Source organism: Anomaloglossus baeobatrachus, chromosome 2 (genome assembly GCF_048569485.1).
Source record: "Anomaloglossus baeobatrachus isolate aAnoBae1 chromosome 2, aAnoBae1.hap1, whole genome shotgun sequence".
NCBI classification, from domain to species: Eukaryota; Metazoa; Chordata; class Amphibia; order Anura; family Aromobatidae; genus Anomaloglossus; species Anomaloglossus baeobatrachus.
Genome location: NC_134354.1, coordinates 448,867,514 through 448,883,725, shown reverse-complemented (window position 1 = coordinate 448,883,725; position 16,212 = coordinate 448,867,514). Strand labels below are relative to the sequence as shown.

Sequence of the window (16,212 nt, the reverse complement as noted above, 5' to 3'; positions counted from 1 at the left end):
GAATCTGTTGATACCTTCTTCAAATCAATGAGAGTGCAGTGATTTATATATATTGTAACTCGGACCTCGGTCCTCTCACTAGCACCTCAACCCCTTCTCCCTATTAGGGCAGAGTGCACAACATTTTTTTCATACTCTGACAGGAGAGTGTAACAGTGACCTGAGGGCCCAGGCGTGTGGCTGCCAGTGGAGTACGGTGGAGTACTCCCGGAACCATAGCATTGACGGGGTACAGAGCCCTAGGTCAGGAAAACGCTCCAGGAAGACCTGATAAAATCTGCATGGTGAGGGGACCATCCAGGACCTCAATGACCTTAGAAATCCGAGGGCACCAGCAGTGATGGGAGAACCAGGGACCGGAACAGAACACTGACCCTACAGGGTTCAAACTGCCGCCGTACGGACTAAAGACTGAGAGACTACCAGGGGGGACCCCCAGACGCTCCAAGCCACGGGGACCCACCAACTAGAGAAGGGTGCAGGGGAAAGAAACCACCAGGTCACCAAGCTGGCACTGGGACTAAGGGGACCAGTGGTGAATACCAGCCTTCCTCCGGGTACAAGCCATCCAACTGCTGTGAGTAAAGAGAACCAGTTACACTGCAATCCCTTGTGTGGCCTACCTTCTTTCCATAATCAACTCCATCACCTACCCCCGGGGCCCCGGCCTTACTTGCAGAGGGCCCAACATCCAGGCTGCCATTAACATGAGCTCCAGCAGAGGGACTGTGCAGCAGCGGTTCCATCACTATAACCGCAACCCAAAAGTGCGTCATGACATAAATATTATTAACTATTCACCTGTACATAACCCCTTTTGAAGCGACCCCCAGGGTCACGGAACAGGGCAATGGCCACCCAGTGACACATCCCAGTAGTACATCGTCCGGGACCGAGTACCCATAGCCCTGGGGCGAGTCATAAAATCATTTACACAGGACATCGCCCTTTTAAAATTAAAATTGAAGCATTCACTTTAAAGGCAATCTGTCATCACACTGTGGTTACCTCATCTGAAAGTAGCATGATGTAGGGGCAGAGACTTTGATTCCAGTGATGTGTCACTTACTGGGATGCTTGCTACAGTTTTTATAAAATCCTTGTTTTCTCTACTGCAGATCTACCAGTTCTCCTAATGCCGAGCTAAGTATAATTCCATCCACACTACAGGGGGCTTTACACGCTACGAGATCACTAAAGCAATGTCGCTGGGGTCACGGAATATGTGACGCACATCCAGTCGCTTTAGCGATGCCGTTGCGTGTGACACCTATGAGCGATTTTGAATCATCACAAAAATATTCAAAATCGCTCATCGGTGACATGGGGGTCTCTTCCCAATTATCGTTGCTGCTGCAGTAACGATGTTGTTTGCCGTTCCTGCGGCAGCACACATCGCTATGTGTGACACCGCAGGAAAGAGGAACCTCACCTTACCTGCCTCCACCGGAAAAGGAGGAAGGAAGGAGGTGGGCGGGATGTTCCGGCCGCTCATCTCCGCCCCTCCTTTGCTATTGGGCGGCGGTTCAGTGACGCTGCTGTGACGTCGCTGTGACGCTGAACGAACCGCCCCTTAGAAAGGAGGCGGTTCGCCGGTCACAGCGACGTCGCAGAGCAGGTATGTGCGTGTGACTCTGCCGTAACGATAATGTTCGCTACAGCAGTGATCTCCACATATCGTGCCACCGACGGGCGCGGGTGCTATCGCACGCGACATCGTTAGCCGATGCTAGCGATGTCGCAGTGTGCAAAGCGGCCTTACTGATTGGCAGCTCTATGTGTACAATGTGTATAGGCAGAAATCTGCCAATCAGTGAGGGGGCCGTGGGTTATACAGAGCTCATGAACATAGACGACTACATGGCAACAGGTTTACTAGTCCTCTAGTGATAAGCTCCTGCTGATAAAACATTGATTCTATCAAAACTGCAGCAAGCAGCCCGGTAAGTGACACATCTCTGTAAGCATTGTACATTGAGCTGTTCTCTAATTTAGTGGCTCAGAACCTCCAGTGCAGGTGTGACCATAGCCCGTAACACAGTAAGGCTATGTGCCCATGGGAGCTTGTTTGTGCGGATTTTGCCGCGGAAAACCTGCGGATTTTTCTGGATTTTCCAGATAAATCCGCAGGTTTTAGCATGTACAGTCACTCCCCATGTTATCCTATGGGACATGGGGAGTGCTGTGTCCACGCTGCGGAAAGTGTGGCCGCCGAACATGCTGCGGATGTCCGCATCCGCAGGTATAATTGCATGTCAATTATTTCTGTGAAATTACCTGCGGATGTCCCGGCCCTCCGCTATGGAGATAGAGGCCGGGACGTCCGCAGGTAAGCCGCATGAATGTCCACATGTTTCCCGCAGCTATTCCGCTGTAATCTAGCAGCTAAAAATAGCTGCGGACGCTGGAGGGCAGCTGCGGGAAACATGCGCTCGTACGAGAGCCCGTGGGCACATAGCCTAAAAGTTACCTTTTAAACATGTGCAAAGAAAAAAAATCACTGACCTAAAATTCTCCTCTTCTGTTATAAGAAGATCAGCAAAGCACTTTTTATCCACGACGTCATGTAACCCCTTAACTGTAACTTCTGTACTTCCCCACAGCAAACTGCAAGAATTGAGAAGGATCTTCAACAAATACCCGATTGTAAAGAAAGTTTAATTAACACAGAAAACATTTTAAATATTTTACGATTACACTGTGTGAGCTAGCGGCCACCTATGTTGTAAATGGTCGCTATGTATCGCAGTGGAAGAGGTCCCCTGCAATATAAACATGGAATGTTTACTATGGGACTTGTAGTTCCTTAACTCTTGGTAAGGCCCGTTTCACACGTCAGTGAAAAACACTGACGTTCTTCACTGACGTGTAAAACACTCACATGTCCCTCCGTGTTCCGTGATTCACGGCACACGTGGGTTGTCCATGTGCAATCCGTGATCCGTGATTGCACATGGACATTACTCACCTGCCTTCACTGCTGCTGTCCATGGTGCTGGACTCCTCGGCTCTGCAGCATCCGCCCACCTATCTCAGCACCTACTTCCGGGTCGGCAGTTCCTGCTTTCATGAATATTCATGAGCCGGGCAGGAGCTGCCGAGAGCGGAGGCTGCAGAGCGAATCGCAGGCAAGGTAAGTTGAAAATATTTAATATTTAATATGTTCGTGATTTTCTGGTGTTTCACGAATCACACACGGATCACACCATAGTGTGGTCCGTGGGTCATCAGTGATGCCAGAAAAAAAACTGACATGTCTCCGTGCAGAAACACGGCCACGGGTGTACGCTGCACGGAGACACGTTCAGGGAAACATCACTGATGTGTGAGCAGACCATTGATTATAATGGGTCTGCGTATGTCCGTGATTCTGGTACGTAGAAAAAAAAGCACAAACGTACCAGAATCACTGACGTGTGAAGGGGCCTAATATAGTAAGTGTCAGTGTCCTTTTAAGGCTGGAAACACATCTATGCGAGTAAAATCGGTCTGACTGGGCTAAAAAAACTCGGCTGATTTTAGTTCACGTTAGGTCCGAGTGCAACGCAAGTGCGATGCTTTTTCTGAATAAATTAATGATTTTACTAGCGTGTGTAATGTGTGTGTAATGCGTGTGTAATGCATATTTTTTACTATGTCATCTGCCATTCAGCTCTGCTACATGGCCGCTGACAGCAGACACAGACAGCCATGTAGCAGTGCTGAATGGCAGATGACAGCAGACACAGACAGAGCCGCACAATCAGAATGAACTCGGTGAACTTCACCCGACTTCATTGTCATGCTGCGGCTCTGTCTGTGTCGCGTCCTGATTAGCGGTCACCTGTGAAGGACTCACCGGTGACCGCTAATCTCCTGAGTGACTGAAGTTAGCAGCCCTCTCTCATATACTCACCGATCCCCGATCCCCGGCGCGGCACTGCACGGCTTTCTCACTGCTGCGGCGGCTTTTACTATTTTGAAAAAGCCGGCCGCTCATTAAACAATCTCGTATTCCCTGCTTTCCCCGCCCACAGGCGCCTATGATTGGTTGCAGTGAGACACGCCTCCACGCTGAGTGACAGGTGTCTCACTGCAATCAATCACAGCAGCCGGTGGGCGGGTCTATACTATGCAGTGAAATAAATAAATAAATAATTTTAAAAAATGGCGTGCGGTCCCCCCCCCCCAATTTTAATACCAGCCAGATAAAGCCATACGGCTGAAGGCTGGTATTCTCAGGATGGGGAGCTCCACGTTATGGGGAGCCCCCAGCCTAACAATATCAGTCAGCAGCCGGCCAGAATTGCCGCATACATTAGATGCGACAGTTCTGGGACTGTACCCGGCTCTTCCCGATTTACCCTGGTGCGTTGGCAAATCGGGGTAATAAGGAGTTAATGGCAGCCCATAGCTGCCAATAAGTCCTAGATTAATCATGTCAGGCGTCTATGAGACACCCCTCCATGATTAATCTGTAAGTTACAGTAAATAAACACACACACATGAAAAAATCATTTATTAGAAATAAAAAACACAAACAAATTCCCTCATTACCAATTTAATAAGCCCCAAAAAGCCCTCCATGTCCGGCGTAATCCACGGACCTCCAGCGTCGCTTCCAGCATGAAGGTGACAGGAGCTGCAGCAGACACCGCCACTCCTGTCACCTCCACGCAGCAACTGAGGTGAGTATCCGATCAGCTGAGCTGTCACTGAGGTTACCCGCTGTCACTGGATCCAGCGGTGGCCGCGATTAACCTCAGTGACACCTCAGCAGATCGCGCTACTCACCTCAGTTGCTGCTTGGAGGTGACAGGAGCAGCGGTGTCTGCTGCAGCTCCGGTCACCTCCATGCAGCAAAGCTGGAAGCGACGCTGGAGGTCCGTGGATTACGCCGGACATGGAGGGCTTTTTGGGGCTTATTAAATTGGTAATGAGGGAATTTGTTTGTGTTTTTTATTTCTAATAAATGATTTTTTCATGTGTGTGTGTGTTTATTTACTGTAACTTACAGATTAATCATGGAGGGTGTCCCATAGACGCCTGACATGATTAATCTAGGACTTATTGGCAGCTATGGGCTGCCATTAACTCCTTATTACCCCGATTTGCCAACGCACCAGGGTAAATCGGGAAGAGCCGGGTACAGTCCCAGAACTGTCGCATCTAATGTATGTGGCAATTCTGGGCGGCTGCTGACTGATATTGTTAGGCTGGGGGCTCCCCATAACGTGGAGTTCCCCATCCTGAGAATACTAGCCTTCAGGCATATGGCTTTATCTGGCTGGTATTAAAATTGGGGGGGACCGCACGCCATTTTTTTTAATTATTTATTTATTTATTTCACTGCACAGTATAGACCCGCCCACCGGCTGCTGTGATTGGGTGCAGTGAGACACCTGTCACTCAGCATGGAGGCGTGTCTCACTGCAACCAATCATAGGCGCCTGTGGGCGGGGAAAGCAGGGAATACGAGATTGTTTAATGAGCGGCCGGATTTTTCACAATAGTAAAATCCGCCGCAGCAGTGAGAAAGCCATGCAGCGCCGCGCCGGGGATCGGGGAACGGTCAGTATGAGAGAGGAGGGGAAAATGACCGACAGACTGTGAGAGAGGGACAGAGATAGTGACCAACCGACAGAGAGAGAATAGAGGACCGAGAGGGAGAGACCGACTGACAGAGAATAGTGATTGACAGACATTGTGAGACATCGCTCGTTTCCAGTGTTTTAGGAAACATGCGAGAAATGTATTTAGAAAATCGCATGTCACTAGGATGGTGTGAGTGCCGTCCCGTGACATCCGATTTTTTACACGCTCCCATAGACTTGCATTGGAGAGACTCGCAGTAGAAACTCGCAAAAAAGCAGCATGCTGCGATTTTTTTCTCAGTCCGATTTGGACTGAGAAAAAAAATTGCAGATGAGAGCTGAATCATTCACTAACATGTGTCCGATTCCAATGCGAGTTTTTCTCGCATTGCTCTACTACGAGAAACTCACAAGTGAGAAGCAGCCCTAAGGGCTGCTTCTCACTTGCGAGTTTCTCGCAGTAGAGCAATGCGAGAAAAACTCGCATTGGAATCGGACACATGTTAGTGAATGATTCAGCTCTCATCTGCGATTTTTTTCTCAGTCCAAATCGGACTGAGAAAAAAATCGCAGCATGCTGCTTTTCTGCGAGTTTCTCGCACCATTTGTCCCAATGATTTCCTATGGAAGGGATTAAAAGTAGGATCACACACGCGCACCAGCGTTCACATTTGCGAGTGTGGCAGTAACTTTGCTCATTAAATAATCAACAGATGAATGTGACATCACATTCCCAAAGGTTAATTAAATGACACATGTGTAATAGCTTTTATATAATTAAGATGTTGCATGAAACTAGCATCGCAATACACACGCGAGCAAAAAGCATCGCACTTGCATTGCACTCGCACCTAACGTGAACTAAAATCAGCCGAGTATTTTTCAGCCCAGTCGGACTGATTTTACTCGCATAGATGTGTTTCCAGCCTAAGAATAGACACAGTGCTGGATGGGTCTGGCCATCCATGTACCCCACCTATGGGTGTGTCTGCCATATGTGTCTTATTAGGCCTTGTTCACACACTGCGTTTTTATCTGCGGGTTTTTTTGCGTTTTGCTGCAGAAATTTCTTGAAAAAATGGTTGTAAACTTTCTGCAGACATTCCCCAGCAAAATCTCTGGAAACAAAAATTAGCTGTGCACACACTGCGTTTTTTTCTCAAGAACATTTTTTCTGCAGAATTTCACAAGAAAAAGAATGAGCATGTCACTTCTTTTCTGTAGGTATAGATAACGGTAAAAAAAACCACAGGGACCAACCTGCGGAAAAATCGCATCAAAAATGCATGAAAAACGCATGCGGTTTTCGGTGCGTTATTGATGGGTTTTTGACCGCAAGTGCGCTAATCTTTCAGACTCAAGAAATTTCTTGAGAAAAATCCTTTTTCTAGTGTGAACAGAGCAGGTTGTTTTCCACATGACAAGAGAGAGACTACAGCCAGTATGGAGATTGCTGGCTGATTGAAGAGACTGTTTGTTTGGTCACAGGGTCTCCGAGTGCTTGGAAGCAGTTCACTTCCAGGAGGCACCCTGTAAAGAGTCCATGTGGGTTAGAGACGGCTGCAGTTTCCCCCAGGTGTATGGAACCTGTGGTTGTGCTGCACTTAGGAAGCCAAAACGAATGTCTCCCAATACATTCAAGAAGTGTAATGAAGAAGAAATCGGGTGTATGCCGCTCTATCACCAGGGAATCCAATGTTAATTTTATCCCTTTATTCTTTGTACAGGTCAACGCGTTTCAGAGACGACTGTCTCGTTCATCAGGACCAAAAAAAAAACAGTTGATACTGTTCTTTGATGTCCTGATGAAGGAGACAAGTCGTCTCTGAAACGTGTTGACTTGTACAAAGAATGAAGGGATAAAATTAACATCGGATACCGTGGTGATAGCGCAGCATGCACCGATTTCTTCTTCATCACACTTGTACGTTTTACCTCGGGGCTGCGGCTGTTGCCATCTCTGCTTTCAGGGGTTGTGACTTTCACAATTACAATAGGTGAGTGTGCCTAATTCTTATTCCTGTTTCCCTTACCGTGTAAGACCCTATTGCGCTTTTTGCTCCACAGTTTTATCTCCTGTACCCAATACATTTAGTGAGAACAGCTTCACAAGTGACAAAACAGGGCAGAAAAATACTAACTTCAATGACATTTCTTGGATACAGAAGATTAGGGGCTACACAAGAAGGGAATTAACACCAAAAACTAGATAAAACACATAGCTGTGTTCTATTACAGTGCTGGCCAAAAGTATTGGCACCCCTGCAATTCTGTCAGATAATACTCAGTTTCTTCTTGAAAATGATTGCAATCACAAATTCTTTGGTATTATTATCTTCATTTAATTTGTTTTCAATGAAAAAACACAAAAGAGAAAGAAACAAGAATCAAATCATTGATCATGTCACACAAAACTCGAAAAATGGGCCAGCCACAAGTATTGGCACCCTTAGCCTAAGGGCAGCTTTGCACGTTGCAACATCGCACGTGCGATATCGGTGGGGTCAAAATCGAAAGTGACGCACATCCAGCGTCACTTTCGACATCGTTGTGTGTAAATCCTAGATGATACGATTAACGAGCGCAAAAGCGTCGTTATCGTATCATCGGTGTAGGCTCCGACTTTTTCATAATTACGCTGCCGCGACAGGTACGATGCTGTTCCTCATTCCAGCGGCAGCACACATTGCTGTGTATAAAGCCGCAGGAGCGAGGAACATCTCCTTACCTGCCGACGGCTATACGGAAGGAAGGAGGTGGGCGGGATGTTTACATCCTGCTCATCTCCGCCCCTCCGCCGCTATTGGCCGCCTGCCGTGTGACGTCGCTATGACACCGCACGACCCGCCCCCTTAGTAAGGAGGCAGGTCGCCGGCCAGAGCGATGGTCGCAGGGCAGGTGAGTGCATGTGAAGCTGGCGTAGCGATAATTTTCGCTATGCCACCTATCACAAGATATCGTACCTGCAACGGGGGCAGGGACTATCGCGTGCGACATCGCAGCATCGGCTTGCGATGTCGCAACGTGCAAAGCCCGCCTAATACTTGGTTGCATAACCTTTAGCCAAAATAACTGCGAACAACAGCTTCCGGTAATCATCAATGAGTTTCTTACAATGCTCTGCTGGAATTTTAGACCATTCTTCTTTGGCAAACTGCTCCAGGTCCCTGAGATTTGAAGGGTGCCTTCTCCAAACTGCCATTTTGAGATCTCTCCACAGGTGTTCTATGGGATTCAGGTCTGGACTCATTACTGGCCACTTTAGTAGTCTCCAATGCTTTCTCTCAAACCATTTTCTAGTGCTTTTTGAAGTGTGTTTTGGGTCATTGTCCTGCTGGAAGACCCATGACCTTTGAGGAAGCTTTCTCACACTGGGCCCTACATTATGCTGCTAAATTTGTTGGTAGTCTTCAGACTTCATAATGCCATGCACACGGTCAAGCAATCCAGTGCCAGAGCAACCCCAAAACATCAGGGAACCTCCGCCATGTTTGACTGTAGGGACCGTGTTCTTTTCTTTGAATGCCTCTTTTTTTTCCTGCAAACACTATGGTGATGGCTTTTCCCAAAAAGCTCTACTTTTGTCTCATCTGACCAGAGAACATTCTTCCAAAACGTTTTAGGCTTTCTCAGGTACGTTTTGGCAAACCCCAGCCTGGCTTTTTTATGTCTTGGGGTAAGAAGTGGGGTCTTCCTGGGTATCCTAACATACAGTCCCTTTTCATTCAGACGCCGACGGATAGTACGGGTTAACACTGTTGTACCCTCGGACTGCAGGGCAGCTTGAACTTGTTTGGATGTTAGTCGAGGTTCTTTATCCACCATCCGCACAATCTTGCGTTGAAATCTCTCGTCAATTTTTCTTTTCCTTCCACATCTAGGGAGGTTAGCCACAGTGTCATGGGCTTTAAACTTCATGACACTGCGCACCGTAGACACAGGAACTTTCAGGTCTTTGGAGATGGACTTGTAGCCTTGAGATTGCTCGTGCTTCCTCACAATTTGGATTCTCAAGTCCTCAGATAGTTCTTTGGTCTTCTTTCTTTTCTCCATGCTCAATGTGGTACACACAAGGACACAGGACAGAGGTTAAGTCAACTTTAATCCTTGTCAACTGGCTGCAAGTGTGATTTAGTTATTGCCAACACCTGTTAGGTGCCACAGGTAAGTTACAGGTGCTGTTAATTACACAAATTAGAGAGCATCACATGATTTTTCAAACCGTGCCAATATTTTTGTCCACCCCCTTTTTTATGCTTGGTGTGGAATTATATCCAATTTGGCTTTATGACAATTTTTTTTTTTTTTCATTGAAGACAAATTAAATGAAGATAATACCAAACAATTTGTGATTACAATCATTTTCAAGAAGAAACTGAGTATTATCTGACAGAATTGCAGGGGTGCCAATACTTTTGGCCAGCACTGTACATCTTCTCCGCTACCAGTACACTAGATTTAGAAAAAACTAAACTACATATTATTAAAAAATACTTTTTTGGTACAACTAGTCGCTTGCGTAAACAGGAATGAAGCCAAAAAGTATCCACAATATCTGCAGCACCCAATCAGATAACATCTGCCATGAACAAACTGAAAGGGTTGAAAGCTTCATCCCTTATTAACAGTAACCCTGACCATTTATATACAGTATATGAGGCCCATCTATGTATATGGAACAGCTATGTACAAAATCAAAAGCTAATAGATCCCGGAGAACAGTCCCAAAGAGAATGAAAGCAGCATAGCTAGATCATGAGCAACTCTTCTCAATCAAACTGGAGCCATGAAGATGTCGTGATACAATTAATGAATCCAGAGCCACTTTCCTTTGATCACTAGGATCCCCATGGTCAAGCTGCAGCAATCAGCGAGTTATCACCTATCCTATGAAGAGGATAACTTTAAATCATGGGAAGATCACTTTAAGGCCGATTGTACGTGGTTCGTAAACACGAACTGTGCTCAGATCAAAAGGACCCAGACCAACCGCTCCTCAGCCAAGATGACTGCCCGGTCTCCTGATGTGAGAACAGTCCGTGTTTCATGGCTGTCTGAAGCCAGCCTAATATCAATATGAATCAGCCTTACTTTGTCATGGTCATATACGGTCCAGCAGCAAAGGAAAAGATTGGCTTGCATTCTTCCCGTACAAGGCTTTTTCTTCGATGAAAGGGAAAGTTAACAAAAATCCAGCTTGCCCATTATCTCTTACACTAAACTGAAAGGCAAAAGAAAAAAAAATGTTACTGCAACTCAAGACACAGTGGAGCACATTTACCAAAGCTGTCAAAACTATTTGTAGTTAAATACAGAGTGTGCACCTTATTGAAAAGCTGCCACCATGGCCGTCTTCAGCTATGTGCGACTGGTGCTATCGCACAGGACGCCGGCTGGTAGACAGTATATGGGGCGCCACAGGGAACAGAAGTTCACTTACATTTGCTGCTCCTGTGGTGCACAGGATCCAGCAGAGGGCGCCCTACCCTCCTGTGTGCTCTGCATCCTGTCTTCTCCCATCTTCACCAGAGAGGAGGGGAGGGGCGCCTGATCTGCTGCGACCTGAGAAGCTGCTTCTAAAGACCTACCGCTCTCCAGGAGGCCAGGAAGAAGAAAGGCTCCTATGTCTGTGAGTATAATGTGCTGTGTGTCAAATATGTCATGTACTATGTGCTGTCTGTATGTGTTATGTATAAGATGTGTGTGTCCTGTATAGTGTGCAATATCTAGCTGTTTGTCTGTCTATACAATCTATCTATCTATCTATACATCTGTCTGTACATCTATCTTTACATCTGTCTGTCTATACATCCATCCTATCTATCTATCCATTATCTATCTATCCTATCTATCTACACATCCATCCTATCTGTCAATCAAATCAAATCAAATAAGCTTTATTGGCAGGACCAAATACAAATTAGTTTTGCCTAAGCAAGTGTACATTAGGGACAGGGACTGTGGGGATGGTGGGTGGGGACTGTAGTAAGGATGGATGGGGCACATCCAGGGTGGGGACTGTGGGGGCATATCTGGTATGGGGAATATGGAAGTCCATGGCTTATCATGGTTCTCTTTCTAGAAGTCTATGACATTCACACACATACCGCGCTGCTATCTCCACTGCGCTCTCCTCTTCTCCCAGCAGGATATGTTTTCTCTTCCTCCTTCATGGAGCTGAAATCCGGGAAGAGATCGGAGAGTCTCCTGAAGTGTCTATCCTATCTATACATCCATCCTGTCTGTCTGCCTGTACATCCATCCTATCTATCTATCTATCTATCTGTCTGTCTATCTATCCTATCTATCTACACATACATCCTATCTGTCTATCCTATCTACACAGCCATCCTATCTATCTGTACATCAGTATGTACATCTGGAAGTCTGTCTATACAAGCATCTTATCTATCTCTCTATCTATTCATTATCTATCTATCCCTCTATCTATCTATCCCTCTATCTCTCTATCTATCCATTATCTATCTATCTCTCTATCTATCCATCTATCCATTATCTATCTATCTATCCATCCATCCATCTATCCATTATCTATCTATCCATCTATCCATTATCTATCCATCCATCCATCAATCCATCTATCCATCTATCTATATATCCATCCATCTATCCATCATCTATCTATCCATCCATCTATCCATCATCTATCTATCCATCCATCCATCTATCTATCCATCTATCCATCATCTATCTATCCATCCATCCATCTATCCATCTATCCATTATCTATCTATCCATCTATCCATCATCTATCTATCCATTTATCTATCTATCCATCTATCCATCCATCTATCCATCCATCCATCCATCTATCCATCTATCTATATATCCATCCATCTATCCATCATCTATCTATCCATCTATTCATCCATCCATCTATCTATCCATCTATCCATTATCTATCTATCCATTATCCATCTAGCCATCCATCCATCCATCATCTATCTATCCATCTATCCATTATCTATCTATCCATCCATCCAGCCATCTATACATCTATCTATCTATCCATCTATCCATTATCTATCCATCCATCTATCCATCCATCTATCCATCTATCCATTATCTATCCATCTATCCATCCATCCATCTATCTCTCTGTCTATCTATCCATCTATCCATTATCTATCCATCCATCCATCCATCCATCTATCTCTCTGTCTATCTATCCATCTATCCATCCATCCATCTATCTATCCATCTATCTATCTCTCTATCTACCTATCTATCCATCCATCCATCCTGTCTATCTGTCTGTCTATACATCCATCCTATCTATTGTCTGTCTGATCTCTTTTTCTCTACCTATCATCTATCCAGCATCACTCTGGCACACAGACACCAGCCAATGCCCCAGTGGGCCCCTAAACTGGACATAGAGAGAACCCGTCGGCAGGGGTGTCGCTGGCATCAAAGATCCGGGGCTCCGGCCCTGAACTTCATGTACTCACCTTATACTCACCTAATTCTGATTCCCAACGCTACAGCCTCCGTCTCCTCTTCTATGCTGGCCTGCAGAGCAGCACGATGCGATGACGTCACCATGCTGCCCTTGTGGGCACACTGACATCTCCTAAATCATATACCTGTAGTGGTCTGCAGCTTAGGATATGAGCAGTGATAAAGCACGGAGTTCTTGCTCTGTCATAGGATTGAACTGTATCGGGGGCAACGTGACGCCGACACAGTTCAGGGCAGTGGTTGCATGAACTCCGTGCTTTATCACTGCTCATATCCTAAGCTGCAGACCGCTACGGTTCTATATGACTTAGGAGATGTCAGTGTGCCCACAAGGTTAGCATGGTGACGTCATCGCATCGCGCTGCTCTGCAGGCCAGCATAGAAGAGGTGACGGAGGCTGTAGTGTTGGGAATCAGGATTAGGTGAGTAAAATCTTTTTTTTTTAATTTCTATATGGGATCTCTGGGGCTCCTGCTGTATACAGGAGGCTATGACTACCTGTTTGCAAATCGCATGTGAGCGATCAGATGACAAACAACTGAAATCGGCAAGTGAAATCCTAACAGTGTACCGTATTTTTCGGACCATAAGACGCACTTTTTTTCCCCCAAATGTTGGGGGAAAGTTGGGGGTGCGTCTTATGGTCTGACTATAGGGCTGCGGCTGGGAATGAGGGTGCTGCAGGTCATCGGGGGCACGAGCAGGCAGCAGCAGCGCCTGCTCGTGACCACGTGGGCCCGCTCATTACATATGCACGCCCATCCTCCCGCCCATCTCTCAGCGCTGAAGCCGGCACTGACAGGTGGACGGGAGGACGAGCGGGGACGCGCGCATAGCAAAGAGCCGGCCGCATGATCACCCCTGGCAATTACAGCCTGGAGTGATCATGTGCGGCTGTATTCACTGCCCCCCGCGTGTCATCATCAGCGCAGGGTGCAGTGAATCAGTACACTCACCCGTCCCCATGTGTGGAGCCGCCCCCCTGCTGCACGCGATGTCTTCCTGATCTGTGCTGAGCCGGTCAGCTGATCTGTGCTGAGCCGGTCAGCTGATCTGTGCTGAGCCGGTCAGCTGATCGGCACAGACAGGAAGACATCGCGTGCTGCAGGGGAACGGCTCCACACACACAGATCAGCGTGCCAGAGAGGATGATGTGATCGGTGCTGCAGGGAGTGAGGAAAAGGTGAGTATAAACGTTTATTTTTTTCTCTGTGCTATAGGATACAGGCCATATACCAGGATGGTATATGAGCACGATGGGGGCATATAGCAGGATGGGAGTATATGAGCAGGAGGGATGGGGGGGGTATGTGAACAGGCTGGATGGGGGGGGGGTATGTGAACAGGATGGATGGGGGGGGGGTATGTGAACAGGCTGGATGGGGGGGGGGGTATGTGAACAGGCTGGATGGGGAGGGTATGTGAACAGGCTGGATGGGGGGGGTATGTGAACAGGCTGGATGGGGGGGGGGTATGTGAACAGGCTGGATGGGGGGGGGGTATGTGAACAGGCTGGATGGGGGGGGGGTATGTGAACAGGCTGGATGGGGGGGGGTATGTGAACAGGCTGGATGGGGGGGGGTATGTGAACAGGCTGGATGGGGGGGGGTATGTGAACAGGCTGGATGGGGGGGGGGGTATGTGAACAGGCTGGATGGGGGGGGGTATGTGAACAGGCTGGATGGGGGGGGTATGTGAACAGGCTGGATGGGGGGGGTATGTGAACAGGCTGGATGGGGGGGGGTATGTGAACAGGCTGGATGGGGGGGGGTATGTGAACAGGCTGGATGGGGGGGGGTATGTGAACAGGCTGGATGGGGGGGGGTATGTGAACAGGCTGGATGGGGGGGGGTATGTGAACAGGCTGGATGGGGGGGGGGGTATGTGAACAGGCTGGATGGGGGGGGGGTATGTGAACAGGCTGGATGGGGGGGGGGTATGTGAACAGGCTGGATGGGGGGGGTATGTGAACAGGCTGGATGGGGGGTGGTATGTGAACAGGCTGGATGGGGGGGTATGTGAACAGGCTGGATGGGGGGTATGTGAACAGGCTAGATGGGGGGGTATGTGAACAGGCTAGATGGGGGGGTATGTGAACAGGCTAGATGGGGGGGTATGTGAACAGGCTAGATGGGGGGGTATGTGAACAGGCTAGATGGGGGGGTATGTGAACAGGCTAGATGGGGGGGTATGTGAACAGGCTAGATGGGGGGGTATGTGAACAGGCTGGATGGGGGGGTATGTGAACAGGCTGGATGGGGGGGGGGTATGTGAACAGGCTGGATGGGGGGGGGGGTATGTGAACAGGCTGGATGGGGGGGGGGGTATGTGAACAGGCTGGATGGGGGGGGGGTATGTGAACAGGCTGGATGGGGGGGGGGGTATGTGAACAGGCTGGATGGGGGGGGTATGTGAACAGGCTGGATGGGGTGGGTATGTGAACAGGCTGGATGGGGGGGGTATGTGAACAGGCTGGATGGGGGGGGTATGTGAACAGGCTGGATGGGGGGGGGGGGGGTATGTGAACAGGCTGGATGGGGGGGGGTATGTGAACAGGCTGGATGGGGGGGGGGGTATGTGAACAGGCTGGATGGGGGGGGGGGTATGTGAACAGGCTGGATGGGGGGGGGGTATGTGAACAGGCTGGATGGGGGGGGGGGTATGTGAACAGGCTGGATGGGGGGGGGGTATGTGAACAGGCTGGATGGGGGGGGGGTATGTGAACAGGCTGGATGGGGGGGGGGGGGGTATGTGAACAGGCTGGATGGGGGGGGGGTATGTGAACAGGCTGGATGGGGGGGGGGGTATGTGAACAGGCTGGATGGGGGGGTATGTGAACAGGCTGGATGGGGGGGGGGGTATGTGAACAGGCTGGATGGGGGGGGGTATGTGAACAGGCTGGATGGGGGGGGGTATGTGAACAGGCTGGATGGGGGGGGGGTATGTGAACAGGCTGGATGGGGGGGGTATGTGAACAGGCTGGATGGGGTGGGTATGTGAACAGGCTGGATTGGGGGGGGGGATATGTGAACAGGCTGGATGGGGGGGGATATGTGAACAGGCTGGATGGGGGTTTATAGCAGGATCATATACAAGGCAGGAGGATCATTACCAGGATGGGGTACCTTAGTAGAGAATTTGGGGACATTACCCCCAT

The 16,212-nt window shown here is 48.4% G+C and overlaps 2 protein-coding genes across 2 annotated transcripts in view; both read right to left on the bottom strand.

The window, feature by feature from the left end:
• Positions 1–10,672, bottom strand: part of LOC142289832 (uncharacterized) — a 509,301-nt gene extending 498,629 nt beyond the window's left edge. Inside the window, exons 1-2 of the mRNA XM_075333759.1 lie at positions 10,665–10,672; positions 2,506–2,607 (exon numbers count right to left, since the gene is read on the bottom strand). Coding sequence (XP_075189874.1) covers positions 2,506–2,607; positions 10,665–10,672 — 110 coding nt within the window. The remainder of the gene's footprint in view (positions 1–2,505; positions 2,608–10,664) is intronic.
• Positions 2,523–16,212, bottom strand: part of TEX14 (testis expressed 14, intercellular bridge forming factor) — a 304,889-nt gene continuing 291,199 nt past the window's right edge. Inside the window, exons 7-8 of the mRNA XM_075336303.1 lie at positions 10,665–10,794; positions 2,523–2,607 (exon numbers count right to left, since the gene is read on the bottom strand). Of these exons, the coding sequence (XP_075192418.1) occupies positions 10,675–10,794 (120 nt within the window). The 3' untranslated portion in view covers positions 2,523–2,607; positions 10,665–10,674. The remainder of the gene's footprint in view (positions 2,608–10,664; positions 10,795–16,212) is intronic.